Below are 27,378 nucleotides of genomic sequence, written 5' to 3' on the forward strand. Positions count from 1 at the left end.
TCTGTGCCGGAAGTAAGGATAAAGGAAAACAGGCCAGGTAATCTTTTACGTGAAATTGTAGTGGACTTCCTTATTGTAACACCTGTTTTCTTTTTATCATTTGCATGGCCTTTTTGAAATGTGACAAAGGAGAACAATTATTTCTACTTATACCAAAGAACAAAATATATATTATAATGTTATTTATAGCAGACATTGGCACTGTAAAATAAATATAAAACTAAATATAACAGCATTCATAAACTGCATTTTCTTTTTTCACAGCCCTTTCTAATAAACCACAATAAGTGACTGGACAACTTTTAATAATGTCACTTCTTTTTTATTGATTTAATGGATAATGTGACACTTTGACAGGGTAAGATCATCCAAGCATGAATTTCTTCACCTTTGCCTCATTAACACAGATTACTAATCCAATGCACAAAATTATGAACCCAAGATTTAATGAGTAATTACACCACAAAATCATTAAATGATCAGACTGAATGTTCAGAATGATGAAAGATATTGAATCAGGTTTTGACTGATTGACTATTATTGATAAAGAAATAACCTTTTCAACAGAAGGCAGCTGCAGCAAGTCTTAAAGAAACAGATGACTGACAAGTGGAGTGTTTCGATTGTCTTCTATTGTGGATGGAGTAGCATTTCAAGTGACAAACTGAGTGTGCTTGGAATAACAAAGATAACTCCTTAAATACATTAGTCACACGGTCATCTATATAATTAGGTGCATTCAGACCAAAATGTTCAACTTCAAGATTGCAAACATCTTAGCAACTGAGGTGCAAATCGTTTTCAAAGTGTCATTTAAAAACAAAGCATTTTGAAATTAATGTAGAATTCTTTCTCCATTAGTGCGTTATATGCAAAAACTAAAACTAGTAACAGTTTAGAGGTGGTGTTTTCACACAATTAGGGCTCTTTTTTTGTTGGCGAGGAACACGTGCCAGTTGGGCCAGTAAAGCTTGGAGTTCTGGATGCAGGAGTTTTCTTCCGTACAGGTGTACCCGGTCGGGCAGCAGTGCTTCATGTCGCTGCAGCACACCGCCTAGAGGGAGGACAGAGGGAGGAAAGTCTGTAAAAAAAACTGAATGGTTTACTTAACTCATACACGCTCCCTTTTTATTGGCACAAAACCTCACAATTCAGACGTTGTGATGCTTTATAAGGCATTTTTTAAAAAAGATGCTGCAATGTAAGTACAGATTTGCCTTTTAGTATTACATGAAAACACAACAGTAATACCACTAATTTTTTTAAGTAGCAAAGTTCTCCTTATGGCTCTGTTTAGAGGCCTACATATTTATACAACATATTAGTTTAAAACCTATTCATGTCAACAGTGGTTTAACCTACTAATTTGTTTACAATGGAGCTCATGTTGAATCTCGAGCAGTGAATATATGTTTACAAACTAATTAGAGGGTAAAATGGTTGAGTTTGCAGTCTGGTAAAAGGTAACCTAACTGTGTAAAGGGTTATAATTTCACTGAAGGATGGAACTGAAATCTAGGGAATTACTGTATATAGTACAAAATGAGGAAATACTACTTTGGCTGTAAAATAAAATTACTTTCATCTGCTGACCTAAAACTGGACTTTCCAGGAGTGATCTCAAAATAGCAGTGAGCCTGAAGGCAGTCAAGAGGTGCAGCCTCCCTTTTCTGAGGTAAGCATATGAAAAATTTTGGAGCCCTTGGCTTACTGACAGTTCTCAGCTCTCCCTGACAGTTAACATAAAGCAGGAGGAAGGAAGCAGGACTAGTTTCTGTAAATCATACGTTAGAAGATGGACAGCAGCCCCAGGAAGTGGCAGAAGTCCTGCAGCAAGTTTCATCATGCCCGCAATTGGTCTGTTCATCGCACTTGATGTCTTTGTGCTTTGTTGGGCTGAGCTGGGGTTGAGGCTCAAGTAGATACACTGGTGTCAGTGGGACTCTCTCCAGCTGCATCATGATGAGCTTCTGGCAGGATCTGGATAAGATGTCACAGGTGTAACCCTGCGGGCAACAGTGCTCCTTATCCGGACAGCAAACAGCCTGCAGACACATAGTTGGTGCAAATTATAGTCCCCAGTTTGCATAGGCAAAGCCTGACCTGATGAGACGGCTACCAGGGTATATGATATTTTCATGCACTCACATTTTTGAGTGGACAGCAGCCCCACTCGCCTGTGAACAGCTTGCAGCAGCTGGTTTGTTCAGGACACTGGCTTGCACCTTCGCACTGGACAGAGTAGGGCTCGGCCTCGTCGCTGGTAATGGCTGGAATTTTGGTGTACCATGGAATCACAACTTCTCCTTTTATGCACGACGTGCGGCTATTGTCACATTTGTACTGGTTAGGACAGCAGTGACTCCCATCCTCACAGCACACCGCCTGGGGAGAAGTGAAAACATGAGCAGTGGCTTTCACTTCATCAATTCTGCTGTTTCACTTCTTTTTTCATTGGTGTATATATAAAGGTTATAGAGAGTCTGAAGAAGATGCTGAAATTCTATTCTAGAAACTTAAAGACACATCAGTTTATAAATGACTATTATAAATTCAGAGTGGCAACCAAAATAAAGTTCATTCGAGTTCATTTGAGTGACTGTGGCCTGTAAGCTGCTAAAGTCGCCAGTTCTCAACAGGAATATGAGAAAAGATGTGAAACAGAAAAACAGGATATCACCATGCAAATTAGGGCTAAAGATGATGTCTAGTTGTGCTTTTTTGGGGCTTGATGAACAGGTGACATTCAGTTAACATCTTCCGTGACTGCAGTGTGGGCGGCAGGTTTTTCTTTCATAAGCTTCAAAGGAAGTTTTAGGAATGAAAAAACTCAGCCGGCCTAAAAACTGCTTGGTGATCTGTGTGGTTCCCCCGCCCTCCACACACACACTCACACACATACCTCACACCACATGGTCTAAAATAAACCATCTAATCTTCTTTTAAGATCTCTTGCAACTTCTTCAGGATGTTTTGAATCTTGCCAGGTCCTAAAAGAGGTTGGCTTTTAAAATGATCTAAACTATCTTATTTTCTTGTACTGGATTTTTCTCTTTCTTGTATTGTAGAAGGACAAATAATCTTCAGCTACACAAAAGACATCAACAAAACCACTGTGGTGTAAAAATAAGCTTTTTTTCAAAACCTGGGAAATGTTACTGACGGCCCAAGGTGTGTAATAACTGACAGTGTGTTAGTGTAGAGTTAGTGAAGCATTTCTTTACATATTGGAGGATTAAATGACAACAGCTTTGCAAATGAAACTGTGCTGTACTGCACAACTTATTCAAGCAATATGTTTGATTGGTGTTTGTGGACTGGCTGGTAATCATAGTAAACATCAACTGCCTCAATTGTGTTGTGTGAAAAAAATTACAAATTTGCATTCTCTTCCAAAACCGCCGTTTATATCAGGAGTGGAAGTATGACTCATAGATGTGACACATACGTGTAAGCATTGTTAGGATGCAAAGTAATAGTGACGTTAATGTTGACTCTTCCAATGACTGCCAATAGAAGCAACCATTTTAGAAAAGATGGATGAGAACAAGACCTTATTGACACTTTCTGTATGTCCTCCTGTCATTATAAAATTAAACTGTGACAAATATGCGCTGGGCTGCTGCATATTGATGTTTAATAACAGATGGAGGAGACACGAGGTCAGTGATGCTGTGAAAAAGCAGAGCTCACCTCAGGCAGCGGACAGCAGCCCCACTTTTTAAAATTCTTCATGTAGCAGCAGGTGGTCGACTGAGGGCAGCTGGTGTGGGCATCACAGTTAATCATGCCTTCTTCTTCTTTGTCCTCCTCCTCCGATTTAGCGCTTGTTGTTGGACTCTCAGTTGTAGGCTGCACAGTAGTAGGTGCTTCAGTAGTGAACGCAGGTACCTTCTGTAGCATGGGAGTTGAGCCTGATGGGCCATTGCAAGACACGGCGGTCGGGTCACAGGTGGTGCCGCTCGGGCAGCAGTGTTTGTGATCGTCACAGCAGACCGCCTTTTATGCAAAAAGACAAAAGTGCAGTCAGTCACAGATAGTCAAGTTCAAATACAAACAGAAGCCTGACAATGCTTGGCAGAGCAATGTTGACAAAAATAAAACAGGTTAAATGCAATGTAGATTAAAGATATTATTTGATATTTCTAGAAATACAACAACCTGCTTTTATTTTTTGTCACGCACTACACAAACAAACTGTGTCTGTGCAGAGGCTAGCAAAGACAAGGGTTAGTGCAGTCACAGAACTTTCTTTTGTTTTTAAGTAAAGTGGGTGCAGCAGTAAATCATGTAACACACTCACCGTTACAACGCACTTGTCCAGTCTTACTGACCTCAGAGTAATTTTACACTCTTAACAAGTCACATTTTTAACCACAGACTCTTTATTTTCTGTACACTTTATCTACATCACTCCATCATCAACCACGAAACCACTGTGTCACCGTGGTGGTGTAAAGAATATTCGCTTTACTAGCTGTAACTTAGCCAGCAACATGCTTAGGCATGTATTGGTAGCTTTGTCACTGTAAGTCAACTTTTACCTCATCAATATGATACTCAAGTGGTCTCCAGTTTTTGTAAAAGATGCAGGACATACAGCACGTACAGCAGTTTAAGCTCCTTTAACTAACAGGTTCCTGGTGATAGCTGCATGCAGCCATCCAGAGTGACGGAACTTTAGGTTACCAACAGTTTTCTGTTTGGTGTAAATTTGACATTCTGTGTGTGTTAATAAAGTACTTTTGAGAAATGTGGTCTAAAAACCGATTTCAGTCCAATGCTAACCTCTGGCAATGGACAGCAGGCCCAGCGACCTTCTTGGGTTTTACAGCAGGTGGTGCCATCAGGACAGGCTGCTGTGTGATCACAAGGAACTTTCTTCTCCTCTACCTTCTGCTTTATGATTGCAGGAAGCTTCTTGGCCCAGGGCACAGAGATCACGCCGTCTTCACAGGTTTGAGCCTCCAAGTTACATTTCTTCCCTTTGGGACAACAGTGTATGAAGTCTTCACAACAAACAGCCTGGAATTAGGGCAAACAGAACACCATCAATATATTTAAAACACCTTAAACTGCAAGTAATTATACATTTAAGCAGAAATGTCTAAATAAATGGCAGACGAGACTCAGTAGTGTTTGTTCGCACTGCACTCCCCTCTCTCCTCCAAATTGAAAAGCATTTAAAAAAATGGATGGATAAATGGTAATACTGTACCTCTGGCATTGGACAGCAGGCCCAACCACCTTCTTGGGTTTTACAGCAGGTGGTGCCATCAGGACAGGCTGATGTATCGTCACATGGAACATCCTTCACCTCTACCTTCTGCTTTATGATTGCAGGAACCTTCTTGGCCCAGGGCACAGACATCAGGCCGTCTTCACAGGTTTGAGCCTCCAAGTTACATTTCTTCCCTTTGGGACAACAGTGTATGAAGTCTTCACAACAAACAGCCTGGAATTAGGGCAAACAGAACACCATCAATATATTTAAAACACCTTAAACTGCAAGTAATTATACATTTAAGCAGAAATGTCTAAATAAATGGCAGACGAGACTCAGTAGTGTTTGTTCGCACTGCACTCCCCTCTCTCCTCCAAATTGAAAAGCATTTAAAAAAATGGATGGATAAATGGTAATACTGTACCTCTGGCAATGGACAGCAGGCCCAGCCACCTTCTTGGGTTTTACAGCAGGTGGTGCCATCAGGACAGGCTGATGTATCGTCACATGGAACATCCTTCACCTCTACCTTCTGCTTTATGATTGCAGGAACCTTCTTGGCCCAGGGCACAGAGATCACGCCGTCTTCACAGGTTTGAGCCTCCAAGTTACATTTCTTCCCTTTGGGACAACAGTGTATGAAGTCGTCACAACAAACAGCCTGGAAATGAAATGACAGCACAGACAGAAAGGTGTCAATATACTAAAAACACCTGAAATGTTAAACAGAAACTGTTAAATAAATATCAGACGAGGCTGTGGTGTATGCTTATGCCCTGTCCTCGCCTCCTCTGCCTTTTACCCTTCAAGCCTGACAAAGTAAAGCAGTTAGGGAAATGAATTAATAGATGCCCCAGAAGTTTGATTCTGCTCATCTGGACGTAGCCTTGTCAGTGGGAGAAACATTTCATCACTCATCCAAGTGACTTCTTTGGTCTCAGCTGACTGCAGGTTTCCCCAACCTTATAAACAGTACATTTGCACAATGTCTGAAACTAGCCCACTGAATGAACAATGGGCTGTGAGGTCAGTTCCTTGATCGTTACTATGCAAATTGTCATGACTATTGATTAACAACCACTCCAGTCACAGAGAGTTGGGGAAGGCTGTAATCACAGCATTGTACGATGGTGAAAGATGTACCCTTAGACCTCCCCCTCGATTCAGAGATGGTCTTTCCCTTTTCACCCAAATAGCCTCCTTGAATCCCCGCTTAAACGAGTGTTCCTCACTGTCCAGGATGTGTACATCCTCATCACTGAAAGAGTGTCCATTGACCTGTAGGTGTAAATAGACTGCGGAGTCCTGGCCTGACGAGTTAGCTCTTCTGTGTTGTGCCAACGGTTTCGCCACAGGTTGTTTGGGTTCCCCCATGATATAAATCATGACAATCCTCCTGTCACCTAACAGTGTACACTAAATTATTCTGTTTGTGTCGGGGGACCTGATCCTTGGGGTGGGCCAATTTTTGGTCCACCGTGTTTTGGGGTTTTAAAGCCACAGAGACGCGGCGTTTAAAAAAAAATTTGTTTCAACTGTTACGATCCTCCTGACACATAATGGATCACTAAGGATTTTCGCTTAGGCAACCAGTTGTCCTTCTCTCCTGGATTGGCTGGAGCTTTCCTTAGCCCCCTTCCCATTACGAGGGTGATAGATTGTCTGAAGCAGTTACAACAAGGCAATACTATTGACCGGACTTCATGCCACAGGCTATGCCCGGGGAATCTACACCAAGTCTGTATAGTGTACCGAAGATACATCAACAGGGTGTACATTTAAAGCGCTATATAAATACAGGCCATTTACCATTTTACATTTAAGACCACTTGACGGTACCTGCATGATTAGGCATGCATCAAGACAAATTAATAGATGGTAACACTGTACCTCTGGCATTGGACAGCAGGCCCAGCCACCTTCTTTGGTTTTACAGCAGGTGGTGCCATCAGGACAGGCTGATGTATCGTCACATGGAACATCCTTCACCTCTACCTTCTGCTTTATGATTGCAGGAACCTTCTTGGCCCAGGGCACAGACATCAGGCCGTCTTCACAGGTTTGAGCCTCCAAGTTACATTTCTTCCCCTTTGGACAACAGTGTATGAAGTCGTCACAACAAACAGCCTGGAAACAAAATGACAGCACAGACAGAAAGCTGTCAATATACTAAAAACACCTGAAATGTTAAACAGAAACTGTTAAATAAATATCAGGCGAGGCTTTGATGTTTGCTTGTGCCCTGCCCTGCCCTCCCCTTGCCCCTCCAAGCCTGACAAAGAAAACCAGTTAAGAAAATTGACGGATAGATGGTAATACTGTACCTCTGGCATTGGACAGCAGGCCCAGCCACCTTCTTGGGTTTTACAGCAGGTGGTGCCATCAGGACAGGCTGATGTATCGTCACATGGAACATCCTTCACCTCTACCTTCTGCTTTATGATTGCAGGGAGCTTCTTGGCCCAGGGCACAGACATCAGGCCGTCTTCACAGGTTTGAGCCTTCAAGTTACATTTCTTCCCTTTGGGACAACAGTGTATGAAGTCTTCACAACAAACAGCCTGGAATTAGGGCAAACAGAACACCATCAATATATTTAAAACACCTTAAACTGCAAGTAATTATACATTTAAACAGAAATGTCTAAATAAATGGCAGACAGAGCTGTGTAATATGTGTTCATCCTGCCCTCCCCTCTCCCCGCCAACCCTGAAATTGACAAGCATTTAAGAAAATGGATGTATAGATGGTAATACTGTACCTCTGGCATTGGACAGCAGGCCCAGCCACCTTCTTGGGTTTTACAGCAGGTTGTGCCATCAGGACAGGCTGATGTATCGTCACATGGAACATCCTTCACCTCTACCTTCTGCTTTATGATTGCAGGAACCTTCTTGGCCCAGGGCACAGAGATCAGGCCGTCTTCACAGGTTTGAGCCTTCAAGTTACATTTCTTCCCTTTGGGACAACAGTGTATGAAGTCTTCACAACAAACAGCCTGGAAATGAAATTACAGGATAAAAAAACACCTTAAACTACAAGTAGTTACATATATAAATAGGAACTTTGAAACACATGTGAGACGAGGCTGTGTGGTATGTGTTAGCCCTGCAATAGACAGGAGACCTATCCAAGGTGTAATATGCCCCTTATCCCATCCCATGAGAGCCAGGATAGGTTCAAGCCATTCCCTCATCCATGAAGTGGACAAGTGTTTAAGAATATGGATGGATAGATGGTAACACTGTACCTCTGGCATTGGACAGCAGGCCCAGCCACCTTCTTGGGTTTTACAGCAGGTGGTGCCATCAGGACAGGCTGATGTATCGTCACATGGAACATCCTTCACCTCTACCTTCTGCTTTATGATTGCAGGAACCTTCTTGGCCCAGGGCACAGAGATCACGCCGCCTTCACAGGTTTGAGCCTCCAAGTTACATTTCTTCCCCTTTGGACAACAGTGTATGAAGTCTTCACAACAAACAGCCTGGAAACAAAATGACAGCACAGACAGAAAGCTGTCAATATACTAAAAACACCTGAAATGTTAAACAGAAACTGTTAAATAAATATCAGACAAGGCTTTGATGTTTGCTTGTGCCCTGCCCTGCCCTCCCCTTGCCCCTCCAAGCCTGACAAAGAAAGCCAGTTAAGAAAATTGACGGATAGATGGTAATACTGTACCTCTGGCATTGGACAGCAGGCCCAGCCACCTTCTTGGGTTTTACAGCAGGTGGTGCCATCAGGACAGGCTGATGTATCGTCACATGGAACATCCTTCACCTCTACCTTCTGCTTTATGATTGCAGGGAGCTTCTTGGCCCAGGGCACAGACATCAGGCCGTCTTCACAGGTTTGAGCCTTCAAGTTACATTTCTTCCCTTTGGGACAACAGTGTATGAAGTCTTCACAGCAAACAGCCTGGAATTAGGGCGAACAGAATACCATCAATATACTAAAATGACCTTAAACTGCAAGTAATTATACATTTAAACAGAAATGTCTAAATAAATGGCAGACAGAGCTGTGTAATATGTGTTCATCCTGCCCTCCCCTCTCCCCGCCAACCCTGAAATTGACAAGCATTTAAGAAAATGGATGTATAGATGGTAATACTGTACCTCTGGCATTGGACAGCAGGCCCAGCCACCTTCTTGGGTTTTACAGCAGGTGGTGCCATCAGGACAGGCTGATGTATCGTCACATGGAACATCCTTCACCTCTACCTTCTGCTTTATGATTGCAGGGAGCTTCTTGGCCCAGGGCACAGAGATCAGGCCGTCTTCACAGGTTTGAGCCTTCAAGTTACATTTCTTCCCTTTGGGACAACAGTGTATGAAGTCTTCACAACAAACAGCCTGGAAATGAAATTACAGGATAAAAAAACACCTTAAACTACAAGTAGTTACATATATAAATAGGAACTTTGAAACACATGTGAGACGAGGCTGTGTGGTATGTGTTAGCCCTGCAATAGACAGGAGACCTATCCAAGGTGTAATCTGCCCCTTATCCCATCCCATGAGAGCCAGGATAGGTTCAAGCCATTCCCTCATCCATGAAGTGGACAAGTGTTTAAGAATATGGATGGATAGATGGTAACACTGTACCTCTGGCATTGGACAGCAGGCCCAGCCACCTTCTTGGGTTTTACAGCAGGTGGTGCCATCAGGACAGGCTGATGTATCGTCACATGGAACATCCTTCACCTCTACCTTCTGCTTTATGATTGCAGGAACCTTCTTGGCCCAGGGCACAGAGATCACGCCGCCTTCACAGGTTTGAGCCTCCAAGTTACATTTCTTCCCCTTTGGACAACAGTGTATGAAGTCTTCACAACAAACAGCCTGGAAACAAAATGACAGCACAGACAGAAAGCTGTCAATATACTAAAAACACCTGAAATGTTAAACAGAAACTGTTAAATAAATATCAGGCGAGGCTTTGATGTTTGCTTGTGCCCTGCCCTGCCCTCCCCTTGCCCCTCCAAGCCTGACAAAGAAAGCCAGTTAAGAAAATTGACGGATAGATGGTAATACTGTACCTCTGGCATTGGACAGCAGGCCCAGCCACCTTCTTGGGTTTTACAGCAGGTGGTGCCATCAGGACAGGCTGATGTATCGTCACATGGAACATCCTTCACCTCTACCTTCTGCTTTATGATTGCAGGAACCTTCTTGGCCCAGGGCACAGACATCAGGCCGTCTTCACAGGTTTGAGCCTCCAAGTTACATTTCTTCCCTTTGGGACAACAGTGTATGAAGTCTTCACAACAAACAGCCTGGAAATGAAATCACAGCACAGACAGAAAGGTGTCAATATACTAAAAACACCTGAAATGCTAAAGAGAAACTGTTAAATAAATGGCAGTCAGGGCTTTGATGCTTGTGCCCTGCCATCCCATCACCCATCTTCTCTCCCCTCTTCCTCTCCCAACAAAGGAAGCCAGCTAAGAAAATGGATGGATAGATGGTAATACTGTACCTCTGGCATTGGACAGCAGGCCCAGCCACCTTCTTGGGTTTTACAGCAGGTGGTGCCATCAGGACAGGCTGATGTATCGTCACATGGAACATCGTTTGCTGGAGAAAAGACATTGAGAAAAAAATTAATCCACTAATGTTTCATGACTGCCATCGTTGTGAGCCCTCACTTCCACTGACTGAATGTAATAATCATCCTCATGAACCATTTGATAAGTGATACGAACAACCAGCGAGATCATCATGAGATTTTGTCAAATTTGGAATTGACGACAATAACAGTTCCATGTTATAATTACTAAAATTACCTGGTGCACTCTTTGACCACTCGCAGTGTTATGGAGCAATGTCAGTTGTCAGTGAGTTTGAACACGAACAAAATTAAAGAAAACGAAGACGCCCCAATCAATTAAATATTATTTCTGAGTTATGACAGTAAAAAAATGCATATAACATAAAAACTAGTATAATTTACCACAGACTAGGGACACGTCTTTCAATATTTTTGTTTTACTTAAATACCTGTCAGTAAAGACATCCATTCTCTGACTAAGAATTCATGAACTCGAAACTGCAAACATTTTAATTGTATTTAAATAAAAGACTAAAACAATTACACAACTGCAAATTAAATATAAAATGTTTCTCCTGAAACACAAAGTCCTGAATGATCAGGGCCTGTCATATGTTATCCACACCTCATAAAACCATATTATTCCAATAGTGCATTTCACTTTCGGACTGCAGGTTTACTTGTGGTTCGTAGGGTTTTTCGAAGTAGACTGGGAGCCCTCAATCCCAGTTTGGATTGAGGGGGCAAACACCGTGTTTACTGTTAAAACATTTCTTTTAATAAAGCTTATAGTGAGGCGACTTTTGTTTTGAATCGGTGCTATATAAATAAAACTGTACTAAAACTTTAACTGAATTGAATAACTTCCTTGGTCTAAAGAAGCCTGCTTTAAGTCACAAGGGGCAACTGTCCAAATGACTCCAATACGGTCATTTGTGTTGTACCATGATAGAGATGTAATGATGACATTAAATTCAGACCAAATGGTGGAAATATGAGAATGAAGAGGATGCACCATAGTTAAAGCTAATCAGAGATGTGTGTCCTGCTGTGCACAAAACACAGCGAATTTATTGTGAACCATTTGATTGGCTCATGGAGGAAAGATAAATAATTCCTGTCTAAATAAAGATATAACTCATTTATAGTTGGCAGGAACTGAGGAGGAACAGAGCTGTTTTGGGCAGAAGTAATGCAGGCAAAAGCACTGTTATATTAAGACAGCTGCATTCACCACTATTCCTTTCTCTTGTAGCCAAATCAGAGTCAGTTTGGAGCAGTCTGTGTTATATGAGGAAGTATTTACCAATACAGTCACACATACTGGAACAATTTAGATGTCATGCTACAAAAGCCATTCTTTAAAAATAAAACTTCTCCTTTTTCCAAGTACTTTTAAAGGTTGACTGTCAAGTTTGATCTGTCAAACAAACCATGTGGTGCTTCAGGTTTCTGCCCCTCAGCCTCAGTGTTTTTTTGTTCCATGACATTGCAACAAAAATCATCACATTAAAAATATATATTTGAATTGAAAATGCATATTGGACTAACAGCAGAACCAATGATGTATATTGCCAAAAGTATTCACTCATCTCTCTTCACACGCATATGAACTTCAGTGACATCCTGTTCTTAACCCAAAGGGTTTAATATGATGTCGGCCCACCATTTGCAGCTATAACAGCTTCAGCTCTTCTGGTAAGAGTTTAGATTATTTATTGTTTATTGAAACTTAAAGTTAGGCTGTGGCTGATTTGAGTGACTGGTGAATGCAGACAGGACTGCTAAACTGTTGATTCACAGAACTGGACCTCTTGACCATACTTGCCATACAAAGTTGTTTTTGTTTTTTTAATACACACAAGAATTGACACATAAAAATAAAAAATGTGGCTTTCTGTGTGGTTATTTGTAGTAACAGCACATCCAAAAAGTGTAAAATTCTATTTGCATGTTACTTAGCAGGTATCTGTATCTGTGCGTTATTTGTTCTTAGGATTCCGGCTTGTCCCACCAAAATGCTTCCACTGATTTCAGAGTGGGTCGTTGCAGCGGCTCCCCCTTTTACCTTCAATATCATATTAAAAGTTCAAACTGGGCTGCCTGCACTGTAATATTTTGACGTTTTTCATGAGTTACAGTGATGTTTCTGAACAAGCATTATAAATATGTTGTAATAGTTAGCAGGCTTGGTAAGGGAAAAACTACCACCAAACAAAAACATTCATTGAAGGCGGGGTGTTGCAACATTTAATTATAGCTGGATAGACCTGCCTATCAGCGCCAGATTTGTCTTGTCATTACCAGGAAATAATGAAACTGGTAAGAGAAAAAAAGATTTACCTGAACCATTAATCATGCACGCACTGGCACACCTAAAAACCGACAATGCCAAAAAAAATGGCCCGAAAGTGAGTCAGTGGACCACCTTTTAAAAAATAATATCTTGGAAAGCATTTGACATACGAAGCAAAAAATTCTCAGCAGTCATTTTAAGATGTTGAAACTTGAGATGGAATCACCTTTATGTGTCTTGTGATAAATCATGTGCTTTTTTTTCCAGTCTCATTGTTCTACATTATTTGTTTCATGGGGATAGTCTCACCTGCAGCTGCCTTAGCAACTGATGACACATTTACTGTCTTACCAGATGGAGGAAGCAGATTGGCTGTGGTGACTTTGGGGGCGTTTTCTGTTCCTGTGTTATTCACTGCTTCAACTGGCACTTCTTCTGGGAACAGAAAAACACAAAGATTAAGATAAACACACACACACACACTTTCAAATACTTAGTGAGAACAAGGAACTAAGCTTAACGTTCACAGCAAAACAGTCTATTAAAAATTTCTGACCTTTCTGGTTTTCCCAAGCTGCTCTCACTCTGGCAGGGAGCTTTGCCCACATTGGCATCTCTTTCTTGGTAGAAGAGTCAATGCATTTGGAATGCTCGACATCACATGTGGTCCCTTCAGAGCAGCAGTGTATCTTGTCAGCGCAGCACACGGCCTGTTCACATGGAAAATAATAAAACACCATTAAGTCACGATAACTGGACGTCAATGCAGGACATGCAAATCCATAATTTGACTTTTTTGTCATTCATGATCTCACTCATGGTATGGAGTAGCATTTTGTACCTTTGATAGTGGACAGCATGCCCATTTCCCGTCATTTGTTTCACAGCAGGTGGTACCATCTGGGCACTCTGAAATGCCATCGCTGCATAGAACTGTAACCACGAGCTCTGCAACAATATCACATGAACATCAAAACTCAAAACAGGAAAAGGAATAGTGATACGACTGAATTATGATACTTTGGCGGGGAAGTTGAACCTTTTTTGATGCAGCCTCGGCTGTCTGAGCTGCAGTCGTGGCCCTCAGGGCAGCAGTGTTTGCCATCGGGGCAGGAGATTCCCTGATAGCAGTGAGGAAATCAAGAATTATGAATTAAACAAAAGCATTGGAACTGTTTATCTATTCATGCAGTAAATGAAAGATTTCAAAGAGGAAAAAAGGTTCAGTGAAATAAAGAGTAACAAACGACCAGCTGCTGTTTTAGTGCAAGCAGAAACCGCTTTTACAATCTCCAGCCAGTTTATTAGGGACACTTTTTCAGCTGCCATTCTACTAATATATTAAAGCTGGTGGTGGTGTGATGTTTGGAGGATGTTTTCGTGGTGCATTTAGTACTAACTGAATATCTTTTAAATGCCACAGCCTGTGTGCTGCTGACCGTGTCCATCCTCGTATGGCTGCAATATACCTAACTCCTGATGGCTGCCTCCAGCCGGTTAATGCACCACACCACAAAAGCTCAGACCAGCTCAACGTAGTTTCTTGACATGACAATGAGGTCAATGCACTCAAAAGATCTCCACAGTCATAAATCTGGGTCCAACAGAACACTTTTTGAATATGGTGGAAGAGGAGGTTCACATCATGGATCTGAATCTGATGTTATCATGTCAATGTACCAGAATCTCTGAGAAACATCTCTTTGCAAAGTTCAAGATGCAAAAAGATATTTAGTTAGTAACTAAAGGTGCTTGTTATATGAGGAGACTGCAATTATACAACAAGCATGTTATGCGCCATGGAGGTTTGGCTTTTTGAAATGAGGGGCTTGACCAAGCTAGAAGGTGTAGCTAATTAAGTGGCAGGTAAGTTTACATTAAACTTGTAACAAGAGCAAAAATCTATTCCAAAGCACTGAATGTCCTCGGTAAAGTGTAGAAGCTTAGTGGGTCAACCAGCTATGCAAACAAAGCATCAAAGAAAGATCCTCTTTTGAGAGGAAGTAAGCTCTATCACTGTGCAAGTGTCTTTTTCATGGCATCGATTAAATGGTTAGGGACTTTGCTGTTTATCAGTTGAAAGACCGTTAGCTATAAATCTGGAAATTAAAAAAGATAAATCCCTAAATTGAAATTAAAATAAAATACAAGCAGAAAAAAAAAATGAGACGAGACATAAATAATTGTTGCGTTGGTGCTGGTGAAAGATACTGAAGTATTGGTCATACATAACAAAAGGATTTGTAGATCTGAGCCAATTTCTGTTAGAGCTTTCCCTTTAAACAGAAGACTCAAGATGATAAACAAAAGTCTTCTAAAGTGCATGTTGTTTAAATAGATTCGACTTCCTACTGTAACCCAGTGACATAAAGACATCTTTTTACTTTTTCCCACGAGAGCCTGTGGGGTGGGTAAGGGAAATATCCATAGCTTTCCTAATGGATGTTCTGTAACAGCAGGTGGAGTTGTTAACAGCTTAAATGCAGTTTGCAAAAAAAAGTTAAGATTTATTTAGAGTGACTCTTTAGAAAAGCAAAGAGAAGGGAGGTGTAGTTTTACCAAACTGTACTATGTTGTTCAGCACCGACCTTTGTTATAGTGGTGTGATTCAAGATGCAAAACAGAAGTGAAAGATGTTTAAACATGCCGTACCCAAAGTACAGTAACAACCAGGGAGCTTTAAAGGAAGTGAGATGATGCTGGAAATGAATATGACAATAACTAAATATGACAAGGGGACAAAATACGTGAACCTGTTATCCAAAACATCAAAGCTACTGACAGGTGAAGTGAATAGACAACCATCTTGTTGCCATGTACTTAGTAATCATATGCAAGTTAATCTGATATGTACCAGTCACCCAAAAATTTGCAGACTAACTCTGCCACCAATTTCCTGGTAGTGAAAACTTTCAGAGACCCTGAGTGAGTACCCCTTCTGATCAGAGCTCTTTTGGCTGCACAATATTAGAATAACGAGTTTTAATCATGTGGTTGATCGGTGTGTATGTATGGAAATCCCCTCCTAGATTCAAGATTCCTTCACAGGAATGAACCACAAATAAAAGATTAGTGTCATCACTCACTTTGTTTTTCCACTCAGTGCTACTTAAGTATGTGAAGCACGTCTTATTTGTGGTGGTTAGCTTACCTGAGTTAGAGGACAGCAGCCAAACTTCGTCAAACCCTTCAGACAGGAATACTCAGCAGGGCATCGTGACAGGTCGGGGCAGATGTTGTCGTCTTCCTGACTCTCGTATGTCTTGATCATCCTGAAGGACTGAGTGGTCAGAAGGTGGGAAAGAGGACAGTATTACTTCTTTTAATCCACCACGATTATTTAATCTGACTTTGTGACAGAAAACAACTAACGTGTGACGACGCTTACTTTAGAGACTTTGGGCTGATCAGCAGGGGTTCTTTTCACCCAGGGGATGGTCAGGGTGGTATTAATACAGCCAGATAAGGCTTTATTACAGACTGTGCCCTCTGGACAGCAGTGGATGTGATCATCACAGCACTCAGCCTGAGGAGACAGCAGTAGTAGAAACACTTTGACTACCAAAGTTTGAAACAGCTATCACATTGAGGGAAAGCGGCACGTCCTTCTATCTGGATTTCAAAGTAGTAAAACACAGCTGAGGGTGAATAGTATCGCTGCATAATTATATTTACTTTAAAGTATAAGTGAAGGGTTATCTCACATGTACATTTAACTATAGACAAAGGGACAATTTACCTACACTGAAGGTGACGTACTGCAGCTTTGCTCAGTAGGTTAGGATGGAATTCCTCCCTTTTGCACTTTTGGAGTTATTTTAAAACAGAAATCTATAGAAGATTTTGTCCAGTTACCATGAAGATGTGAACACTACACATTTTACTCTTTAATATTTACATACTTGATGACTAATAAGCTGGGCTGTTTTTAGTCTATAGGAATGCATTTAGTTGATGTGAATGAAACTGTTCATACTAATATATAAAGCTAATAGATTTTTATTGATTTAAACAAATGTCGTATAGCAAAATAATTTACAACAGGTCTGATTCTGGTTTTAAGTAAACCAACTCATCAATAACAGCAATCATTTCTTCTGATTATAATTGTAGATGTCCGACGTCTCTCAGAAACGTTTCTATACATTTGTTTTTTGTTTTGTTTTTAGAGATTGTGAGATTTTCATACATCAAAACTTGGTTTAAATGAGTTACTAGCAGAACATGAACCCAAATGGATATCCGTTGGGGTCCCCCCCCCCACTCTTACTGCAAAAAGGAAGCCAATTAAAACAAGTACAATAAATATAATTACATTGTCGTGAACACTCAAGTTGCATGATGGTATAATAACACCTGGCCTTACGTTTTCATATCGGCAACACCCGTAACCGTTTGCTGGGCTGTTGCAGCAGGTTTCCCCTTCTTTACACAGCCCTCCATCTGGACACACATCAGCACCAACCACAGCCAGGGCGGCCCAGCAGATCACAACCCACTTCTGCATCTGGAGGGGGAAAAGCAAAAGGCACACAAATGGAAAGTGAAACTGGCGGAAGGGGGGGATTTCTCTTTCACTGACCACCACGATAAATGATATTTGTACATTAAAATTCTGCACACATTCTTGATCTTATCAGGTCACAAAGAGTTTGATAACCATGCTCGGGCAGTCATGCCAGTGGTGTCTCGTTATATTCCTTATGTCTGTCTCCAAAAAAACCGAATCTCGGCTATCTGGTCAGCTCGGTTCGAGTTTTAAAGGGAAAATGTCAAATAAAAGTGATGAACCGGGTCTAAACACTGAGCTCAAATGTTGTCTTTGACAAAATAGTGGTTTTCTTCTTTCTCCAGATGTTCAACTTTATTGAAGATGTTTCTTTTATCGTCATATGAATAAGCAAAACAAATGCACAGTCTAAAATGAAATAAATCCACTTTCACTTTCGTCTGGTTTATATTCCTTATTTAACCTAAAAATCTAGCCTCTCAGGGGAAATTCTGAGCGACACAGTTGAACTCTTTATATTGCAAGATAAATACACAGACTGTGAAACTTAAAACAGCTTTTTATAAGGCCCGCACCGATACATGCATAAATGCAATGATAGACGAAATAAAGTTTTTGATGCTCTTACCTTTATTGAAAAAAAATGAACAGAAGGGCTGTTGTGAGCAGGTGTTTCACAAGAGTCTCGCCACAAAATGACACAAATGATAGCCTGCAGTCTTGAACACACCCCGAAAGGGGAGGGAGAGGAGGTGCCTTAATGTTGCTGTACACCTTTTAACGCCAGCTCTGTCTCTTCAATGAATCAGTTTTTAATATTCATAAAACAACGTAGTACAGGCATAGTTGAGAATTTCAAAGAAGCATATTTATTTACAGCCATTAAAAATGCAATAAGAGCCTGTGACTAATAAGAAAATACGGATTGCTAACGATATCACGCTGTTTGTGTGGTACAGTGTTTGGCTGCCAAAAAGTTTCTGGTATTTGCCCGAAAATGATCGGCCATATTCAGACGGTTGTGCAAGAGTTTTTTGTCTATAATCTGTCAAAAATAATAATAACAATAATACTATTTGCAATTTCGGTTTTTGCAAAAGTGACTCTCAATCTATCTATCTATCTATCTATCTATCTATCTATCTATCTATCTATCTATCTATCTATCTATCTATCTATCTATCTATCTATCTATCTATCTATCTATCTATCTATCTATCTATCTACTTTTCAAGAGACATTTGGCCAAGAGGGCAGCAGACACACAACATAACTTATAACATAACACTTCTATCAAGATATTGTAACTGAAGAAAAAGTAGCGGGTTAATTGGAATGGAGACAGAATAAAGCAAAGTCATGCTAAATAGATCATGTCTTTATTTTGTAACCCTTTCATAAATCATGTTGACTACAGTTTATTTATCAATGTAAACGTCTGGGAGGATTTAAACGCGGCACTTTAATTACAGTGTAATGAATGGATGTCCCTTTTTTTTCTTGTGTAAAGTGTGATGCTTCGTTGTTCAGGATACGGATACGCCTGACTAACGGAAAAACTGTTTTTCATGTGTCAGCGAAGTGCAATGGGTCCTCCAGGTGGCGCCAAAGCAACGGTAGCGACGGGGGGGGGGGGGGGGGGGGGGGGGGGGGGGGCGGCGGGGCGGGGCCAAGCGAGTCCATTCCTGATCAGTCCGGATCTACAAATCATGCGCACAGGCCTCCTGCGGTTATGATACGCCCATGACTGCGCGTTCATGATTATGAAGTCGACGTGCATAGCTTGTAACCTGCACTCTGAGGCGAGCTAAGCTGCCTCCAACAAGATGTTTACGGGTTATCCACGGTGGAGCACCCGAATAATCAGACGAAGCACGGCAGAATGGTGTAGCTCTTAACTGATATGGGTGAAGACACCTGTGTGTTTCCCGGCAACGCTCATAGCTAAAGCAGAGGTGAGAAACGTCGCTTGTAAACAGCTAGCTAGCTAGCGACTCAGATAATGTGCAGTGAAACGCAGGTGGCTGACAGCACATTTCAGAAAGGTTTGCTTCAGTGAATGTGATCACTGCATTCACAGCTGCCTTGAAAGGCAGCTATTCCTCCTCTTATCTATCTGGACTTCACATGTTTTAATTCTATTACAACCAAAGTCAGCTAACTTAAGTGGGGGAAAGAACACAATGTCCTAGCACGCGATGTCTTCGTGCATCCGCTGTGTTATGCAGCAGTTTTTTTGTTTTGTTTTGTTTGCAGAGAAGCATGTAATCTGCAGTCTCTCATGTTCTGTCAGCACATGTGAAATGTTTATCTGGCGTCAGACGTGACAATTATCCATGCAGCATTGTGTAAGAGAGATTAAAAAGGGAGAAGGAGCTGTTGAGCTGCATGTGTGTTGTGGGCACTTGGTGGAAGGAGACTTGGCCAGACAAAGAAGCTTATTGGGAAGACCAAGGCTGAGGGCTATTCTTGTCACTCTAAACTATAATAAAGTTAGCCAAGGAAGCAGAGGTCAACTACACAGTAAGGAAGTTTTCACAATGCAGTGCATGTTTTCTTTAACTTTATTTTGTTTAAACAAAGTTGTCTGGGTTTTTTTTCTGCAACATGCTCCATCATTTAGGAGTGGGCAAGAAGACAAGGCATGCGTGTTATAGATAAGTTATCATAATGCTTTAACAACTCCACCTACTGTAGACTCACCCTTCCTACTCACATAGTTGTTCTTTTTGCACTTAAATTTGTGTCAAATAGAAATGATGAACTGTGTCTTAACAATGAACTGAAATACTGTCAATAACAGTGCTTTTCCTCCTCCAGATGTTCCACTTCCTTTAAGTTGTTTCTTTTTATCATCATATAAATAAGCCCAAAAAAAGAAACCTGGCTTCCAGTTTTGTCTGGTTTATATTTCTTAATTTCCTTAAATTCAAGCTTCTCAGAGTGAATTCTGAGCATTATATGACAGTTTAACTCTTCGTAATGCATGGAGACGAATACAAAGTCTGTGAAACTTGAAAAGACTTTTTAAAAGGGTTTTAGTGACAGTAATTTGAAGGCTCTCAGGAGCAGGAGTCACACACTAGGAATTGTGATCTAACCGGATACTGATCCAGCTGCAAACTCAGTGTTTGGTTACTGATCCTTTGAGTCACTGACACTCCTTCCTCACAGTTTTACATAACAGGGAGATAGTGTTGTGTAAAATGGTAAGGCAGCTCTGTCAAGTTTAGTTAATATACACCTCGTGTTATCTCAGTTTACATTCTCACACATGTGTAATTATACTTTTAAATTTCACATTTAGATTTGCTTTTTTAGCTTTTTGACCCAAGTTTTTATTGTCTGAAAACTTTTAGTTGTAGTTTATTTTTCAAGATGGGTATTACAACATAATTACACTATTCTTGACTCCAGAACTGCAAGGATTAGACAGGTTATTGAATAATAACTATTAAATTAATCTCAAACTGCTGCTGATAATTGATCAATTAGTTTAAGTGCAAGACCATGTTTGAACCACTACAACTTTTTTAAGGGTGGAGAGCATTTTTTAAAGCTATGGTTTTAAATATTAATGTGATTGAAACCTTGGTGTGACATGCTGTTTCTCTTGGTCTTGACAGGTTGGCAGGATGGGCGAGCGAGGCGGCAGTGGCCCCGTGGCTGCGATCTCTCCAGTGCAGCAGATGCTGGCCTCTGGCACTGGAGCCCTCATCACATCTCTGTTTGGTGAGAAAGAAACAAAGGCTGGAGTTGTTCTCTGTGTCTTAGCATTGGCACTCAGTTAATTGTTTATCAGCTCTTGTGTGGTTGTGATAACTAAATTCATTCTTGTGTTTGCAGTCACGCCACTAGACGTTGTGAAGATCAGGCTGCAGGCTCAGCAGACACCGTTCCACCAAGGTAGGACCTCTTGTTCTTTTGTGGTTTACTGAGTTTGCTTTTAACATGTTTTACTGTGATGCTTTGCTCTTAACATTAACCCCACTAAACCTGTCCTCCTGTGTTTGTGCTCTGTCCTTCGCTTTCATAGCTTCAGCGTCTTTTTCTGCTCCGTGGGATGGTGTCTCACGTCATTCCAAGTGTAAGTATTTGCCCCGCCGTTGCTAACACTTGATCAGATGTAGATTAGCATACCTGGTTTTCTGCTTTAAAAACAAATGTCTTCTGGTAGTGAAAACAGAAAGTTCCCCTTGTAAATACATTCATGTGAATTCTGCCTCTTTTTTTTTTTTTTTTTTTTTTTTTAGACTTTATTTGAAAGGTTTCTCGGTAATCGGCACTAAATAAACCGGCAGAGGCAAGGACAGGACTGTGTTATCTACAGAGCAGCTGTGCGGTCATTGCTTTTGCCTGTATTATTAATGACATTTCTCTCCTGTGTGAAGGCTTGTGTGACTCAGTTTAGGAAACACTTGTAGTTTCACATTGCTATTGTGAGATGTGCTAATTTTGTTTTTTAATCATAGTTGTTTTTTGTTTGTTTGTCTTTTTAATAGCTAATAATCTGAGTGTGGTTTTCTCTTCCTCTGACCACCTCATGTGCCTCCTCACAGGGAAGTGTTTCCTGTATTGTAATGGGCTGATGGATCACATCTATGTTTGTCAGAATAGAACCAGTTGCACCAGCTGGTACAAAAAGCCAACTCAGTTCAGCGGGACTCTTGTGAGTAGTCATGCATTAGTGGCTTTGTTTTTCCTACAATTGGTTTACAATTAACATCATATAAGCTCTCTTTTTTGTTTTTTGTTTGTGCGACAGGATGCATTTGTGAAAATCACTCGCCATGAAGGTCTTCGGTCTCTGTGGAGCGGGCTACCACCAACTTTGTGAGTAACATCTAGTAAAGTTTCAGTACTCGTAGAATAGACACAGAACTGAAGTGTAAGAAGACCTAAATTCAGAATTAAATTTCTTAAACTTTAAGTAAGTACAGTTTTATTTTGAAAGAGTGTAGTATTTGGAGCATTGCACTCAATGTGCATAGCTTCAACTGAATTAAATATCACTGAGTTTTAGAGAAAAGGAAACCGGGAGTGTCTTGGAGAAAAGAGAAGAAATTAAAAAAACAAAAAATAAATAGCAGAACTTGGTTTAATAAAGTACTTCCTTGCGCTAAAGCTGCATTTTAGTACCTGACACGTCAGTCTCATTCTAGTAAAAAAATTTGCATATTATTATAATTTTATGAGAACTTTCCATTGATATGTTGCAAAGTGTGCAGTTCCTCTGTTCGAAACCTTTGTTTGTTTATGTTAACAGGGTGATGGCAGTACCTGCCACTGTCATTTACTTCACCTGCTACGACCAGTTGCGGGACTTCCTGACATTCGGTGTGGGTCTTCAGGGCAGTCATGTCCCTCTTGTTGCTGGGGGTCTTGCCAGATGTAAGTGCATGGAATAAAACAAAAGCTCCCCACACAGAAATCACAGCAAAGTACTGACAGTGCTCTTTAAGTGAAACCTTTGTGTCTGTTTTGCAGTGGGAGCCGTGACGGTGATTAGCCCACTGGAACTGGTCAGGACCAAGATGCAGTCCCGTCAGCTGTCCTACAGCGAGCTGCGGACATGTATCCGCTCTGCTGTGGCCCAGAATGGACTTCTGTCCCTGTGGAGGGGCTGGGGACCCACCATTCTCAGAGATGTACCCTTTTCAGGTGTGACACATCATGTTGATTACACTTAACATGCTAGTGCGTAGGGATGGGTATTGATAAGATTTTCACGATTCCGATTCCATTTTCGATTCTGTTTAACGATTCGATTCTTTATCGATTCTTTTTAAAAAAGGAGAACACTAAGGTCGATTAGCTCAGAAGTTTGTTTTATATCTTCTCTTTGAACAAGATAGAAATTTAGGAGTAACATGGCCTTACAAACCCAACAGTGAGATCAATGGGGTGTCACAGGGTCCCCAGGAAAAAAAATTGTAAATGTAAAATAAATATTCTTCTCTAGCAATAACAAAGTATAACATAAATTATTCAGTAGCAATTACACAAGAATATCCAGTAATGTCCCTGCCTACAATTAAACACATTCACTTAATGAAAATCGGGGGCATCTGCTGTGGCAAATGTGTTCAAGCCTTTTACCACAAACTTAGTCACTGCTCGGTGACATTCGTCTATCCTGGCCTGAAAGGAGACGCTACCGGTAGACTGCAGCGAGAACTGGCAGCATCTGAGCCAGCCAGACTCTGTCTGTCTCATCATGGTCACCTAAATGCACAGTAATGGCAGGTTTTGTAATAAGGCAGATTGCGCTAACATAATATGCACTGTTAGTTGATTATTTACCTGCCGCATTAACGGGAGAGGACGTGCAAACGTTACCGCTGCTGCTGGGTTGAGATTCACGAGTCCGGAGCGGAATTAAAAACACGACATTCATCTAAGGTTATCGTGTGTTTTGTGAGCAAATGCTTTTGCATATTCGTAGTGTTTCCTCCCTTAAATGAAATATCTACTTTGCAAGTATTGCAAGTTGCCCTGTTGTCATCTGTTCTCGTAAAATATAACCAAACTTTTGAGCGTTTGAGCTGCTTAGGCGCCGTGTTTCCTGCCAGGTAAATGACGCTCCGCAACGTGGTAACGTAATTCGGGGCGACTGGAATCGATAAGGGAATCGTTTGCAAAAATGGCAAACAATTCCAAGGAATTGAAACAGTGGGAACCAGTTCTCAACAAGAACTGGTTTTCGATACCCATCCCTACCAGTGCGCCACAGAAACTTGTCTAACCACTCCTGCAGCATTGTTATTCCACCACTCCCTTCAGTCTGTTCTAAACAGACGTCTTTTTGTTAAAATAGGACTCTTTCCTTGTTGTCATCGATGAAACTCTTCCAGAAGCCTCATAACCATAAGCTTATGAAGCTCACTGCCATAAATCATAAATTAGCTCCACGGATTTGACAAGGAGAACATTTATCCTAGACCTTCGATTTAGTCTCCCATAATAACCTCTAACCCTTTTCGCCTTGAAAATCTTATAGAGGCCCCCTGGTAACAAAATAGGTGTAGCATTGTGCTTAATTTTTACTGCACCGCATTTGAGCTGCAGAATAGATTTTCTCTTTACCAGTATTTATTGACTGTAAGGCTTCTATTTCCACTTCATTTAACTATTTTGATAAGGAGGAAGTAAAAACGTCAATTTATGCTGCTCTTTGTCCTGGTAATTGGGACACGGAGAGCAATTGGCTTCCATAAATTCTCTAGCGTGCTGCTGATGTTTGGAGTTCTTTCTTTTGAGTTTGCAGCCAAGAGGAGCTCGTACTGGTCAAAGTTAAGTGTTGGTTAATTTCAGAGAATTTCTAAATGTAGAAATCCACAGAAGAGCAGCTGAAAAGACAGTAGTTTGACTCTAATGTGGACCAAAGTAACAAATTACCAATCTCTGTGTTTGCAGCTTTGTACTGGTTTAACTATGAAATGGTGAAGGCCCGGCTTTGTGAACAGTCTGAAGTTCCTCAGGCCAACTTCTCTATCAGCTTTACTGCAGGAGCTGTTTCTGGAGCAGTGAGTACTCTGCACACCTGCCCTTTGTTACAGTTGTTAAGCATGTTAAATGTTAGGATATCTGACACCTGTACTGATATCGCTGAAGCAGAGTTAGTTTCTGCTTGAACCCAAATGATAATAAACTTTAAAAAATGTGCCGCTATGGAAAACAGTGCTTTCTTTTGCTCACCTACTGCGATTACCATGCTCATAAATTTATGTGAATGACTTTATAACACTAAAGCACCTGATACCAAAGTCTGAGAGACTGCATTGGATAACTTGGGGGAATCAGGCCAGTGTCGGTCACACATTCACACTGTGATGTTACTCGAGCAATAATTACCCAACTGGTGATATAAATAGTTTCCTTTCAAGTGCAGCTAACATCTACTGCAATTCATGAAAAAGAACTTTTAATCATGGTGGAAATCCACGTAACATGCACCAATGTCTGCAATACTGCACTGTTTGTTTTCTTTATGGACTGATCTTTGTGCAGAAACATTAAGAGTCTGAAACTCTACAGATCCATTGTTTAAGGGAATAAAAGTCTAACTTTGCTGCCTGTAAAACATTCATGCAGATGTGTATCTAACTCCTTTTGTGATGGCTCTTACTGCCCAGTAAACCAATCATTGCTGAGTAAATGTTTCCTGTGTTGCCCTGAACTAAACTGGCACTTAGTCATATTGCATATAGCACAGTTTATGACTCTTTCCATCTGCTGTGTTTAGATCGCTGCAATCCTGACGCTGCCCTTCGATGTTGTGAAGACTCGCAGACAGATCGAGCTGGGAGAGATGGACACTTTGGGAGGTCTGCGCATGACATGCGTTCATGATGTAGGCACTTACGTTGTGTGAAATTTACATACTGATGTTCTTCTTATGCCCTCTAGTTTCTGTGAAGAGAACGTCATCCACCTGGCACATCATGAAGGAAATACGGGCCGAGTTGGGCTACAGGGGCCTTTTTGCAGGTACACATTTATCCGATTGTATGCCAACTGAAACTTATAATGTGTGCTTTGCATAAAAATAACATGTTTATTTTCCCCAGGTTTCATGCCCAGGGTGATCAAAGTGGCCCCAGCCTGCGCTGTTATGATAAGCAGCTATGAGTTTGGAAAGGCCTTCTTCCAAAAGATGAACCTTGATCGAGAGCAGCTGGCATTGTGAAGGCGGTCACTGTGCCGCTGGTTGTTTGTCACAGCAAAACATGCAGAGAATAATTCAGGACAAGTCTGAAGAGTCAGCCCATTTGTGGAGATTTCTTTTTTTTGCAGATCCACGCACCTCACCACTTACCCCGCATCCCTGGACACAATAAGGAGCCTGAATCCCAGGCAGAGATTTTCTGGGACCACAAACTTTGTGTGCTTAATGGAGTAAAGTTTAAAAGATAGAAACTTTGTTTAGTGGTTATGTAAAGGAACATGTACCAAATCATTGTAGTCTTATTGTGCTCTCATTTTTCCAATGAAACGGAGGAAATGAGGAGTAAATCTCAGTGAAGACCCTGAACCTGCTCACCTGCTATCCAGGACAGTGGGGGAGGGAAACCACCTTAAAGACTGCATCCTTATCGGGTGAAAGGAAAATGTTTCTTTTCCTGCACTTTGGATTGTGCGACAGACTGCATGGTGTGTGCAGGCCTGAAGACTTCCTGTCAATGTAAAGCATGACAATTTTGACATTTATCTGCTGTGTAGATGAGTAAACGATATGGTTCGTATGCTGGATAGATTCGGAGCACTCTTACGTTTGCAAAACAAGTGCTGTGAAATGAAATCATAAAAAGCAACTTAAGCTTCTTTTTAAAAAATGTTTGTAAATGAGGAAAGCCATACTGTGGGTTTTCAAGGATAACCTTACATTAGTTTGGCTAAATTGAAGCAGGCCTTATTGGAATAAATAATACGATTATTCCAATTACGTGACATAATCTTCTGTGAAAACCACTGCAGCAAACTTCTCAAAAGTCACAGATGTCACCAAAAAATGTTGGGAGGCTTGTTACAAAAAGCAATAACAAAAAGGAGAAAATCTCTGCTCATAAAAGTTTTGGACTTCTTATCTGCAATGAACAAAAACACTGGGTCATGAAACAAAATATTTCTGCCTTAAATTGCAAGCTAAATGTGATTGTGTGTCCTTTGTGTTTTCTTTTTTGTATGTGTGAAATCTGAAGGTGGCTTCATCTTTATGCAATGAGTGACTTATTTCCTATGATGTGGTATTGTAAATGACCACTATTTAATAAAATTTCACTTATGCGTTAA

General features: G+C 41.0%; 2 protein-coding genes across 6 annotated transcripts; one reads left to right on the forward strand and one right to left on the reverse strand.

The window, feature by feature from the left end:
• Positions 1-306: 306 nt before the first annotated feature.
• grna (granulin a) lies at positions 307-18,274 on the reverse strand. 3 transcript variants are annotated; one of them, XM_024799685.2, is made up of 24 exons: positions 18,215-18,274; positions 17,443-17,583; positions 16,465-16,602; positions 16,228-16,356; positions 14,116-14,197; positions 13,918-14,024; positions 13,633-13,786; positions 13,428-13,508; positions 10,709-10,806; positions 10,269-10,505; positions 9,835-10,071; positions 9,346-9,582; positions 8,909-9,145; positions 8,475-8,711; positions 7,986-8,222; positions 7,549-7,785; positions 7,115-7,351; positions 5,649-5,885; positions 5,219-5,455; positions 4,789-5,025; positions 3,694-3,999; positions 2,149-2,385; positions 1,788-2,045; positions 307-1,054 (listed from the first exon to the last, which is right to left on the reverse strand). In XM_024799685.2, the coding sequence occupies exons 2-24, from the start codon at positions 17,581-17,583 to the stop codon at positions 911-913; spliced, it is 4,482 nt and encodes a 1,493-aa protein (XP_024655453.2). In that variant the 5' UTR covers positions 18,215-18,274; the 3' UTR covers positions 307-910. The 3 variants fall into 3 exon arrangements, with proteins under 3 accessions (XP_024655453.2, XP_024655452.2, XP_076739541.1); XM_024799684.2 differs by having other exon boundaries at positions 13,428-13,511; XM_076883426.1 differs by lacking the exon at positions 7,115-7,351 and having other exon boundaries at positions 13,428-13,511.
• A 1,006-nt stretch (positions 18,275-19,280) lies between these two features.
• On the forward strand, positions 19,281-27,378 carry slc25a39 (solute carrier family 25 member 39). 3 transcript variants are annotated; one of them, XM_004552511.6, is made up of 12 exons: positions 19,281-19,541; positions 21,213-21,318; positions 21,433-21,492; positions 21,623-21,673; positions 22,089-22,255; positions 22,352-22,419; positions 22,853-22,977; positions 23,074-23,247; positions 25,003-25,112; positions 25,832-25,913; positions 25,996-26,076; positions 26,157-27,378. In XM_004552511.6, the coding sequence occupies exons 2-12, from the start codon at positions 21,222-21,224 to the stop codon at positions 26,273-26,275; spliced, it is 1,134 nt and encodes a 377-aa protein (XP_004552568.2). In that variant the 5' UTR covers positions 19,281-19,541; positions 21,213-21,221; the 3' UTR covers positions 26,276-27,378. The 3 variants fall into 3 exon arrangements, with proteins under 3 accessions (XP_004552568.2, XP_004552570.2, XP_004552569.2); XM_004552512.6 differs by having other exon boundaries at positions 19,285-19,541; positions 22,146-22,255; XM_004552513.6 differs by lacking the exon at positions 21,623-21,673 and having other exon boundaries at positions 19,284-19,541; positions 22,146-22,255.

This window comes from Maylandia zebra, linkage group LG4, assembly GCF_041146795.1.
Source record: "Maylandia zebra isolate NMK-2024a linkage group LG4, Mzebra_GT3a, whole genome shotgun sequence".
Classification (NCBI taxonomy): Eukaryota; Metazoa; Chordata; class Actinopteri; order Cichliformes; family Cichlidae; genus Maylandia; species Maylandia zebra.

What these genes read in the sequence shown, in the direction of transcription:
- grna (XM_024799684.2), bottom strand. Translation starts at nt 17,583, where the DNA reads ATGCAGAAGTGGGTTGTGATCTGCTGGGCCGCCCTGGCTGTGGTTGGT. An exon ending in CCTGCTGTCCAATGCCAGAG is followed by an intron (nt 8,223 to 8,474) that starts GTACAGTGTTAC and finishes TTTCATTTCCAG; the next exon opens with GCTGTTTGTTGTGAAGACTT. An exon ending in GCTGCTGTCCATCTTCTAAC is followed by an intron (nt 1,055 to 1,787) that starts GTATGATTTACA and finishes TCCTCCCTCTAG; the next exon opens with GCGGTGTGCTGCAGCGACAT.
- slc25a39 (XM_004552511.6), top strand. Translation starts at nt 21,222, where the DNA reads ATGGGCGAGCGAGGCGGCAGTGGCCCCGTGGCTGCGATCTCTCCAGTG. An exon ending in GCAGACACCGTTCCACCAAG is followed by an intron (nt 21,493 to 21,622) that starts GTAGGACCTCTT and finishes TCGCTTTCATAG; the next exon opens with CTTCAGCGTCTTTTTCTGCT. An exon ending in CAGAGATGTACCCTTTTCAG is followed by an intron (nt 23,248 to 25,002) that starts GTGTGACACATC and finishes CTGTGTTTGCAG; the next exon opens with CTTTGTACTGGTTTAACTAT.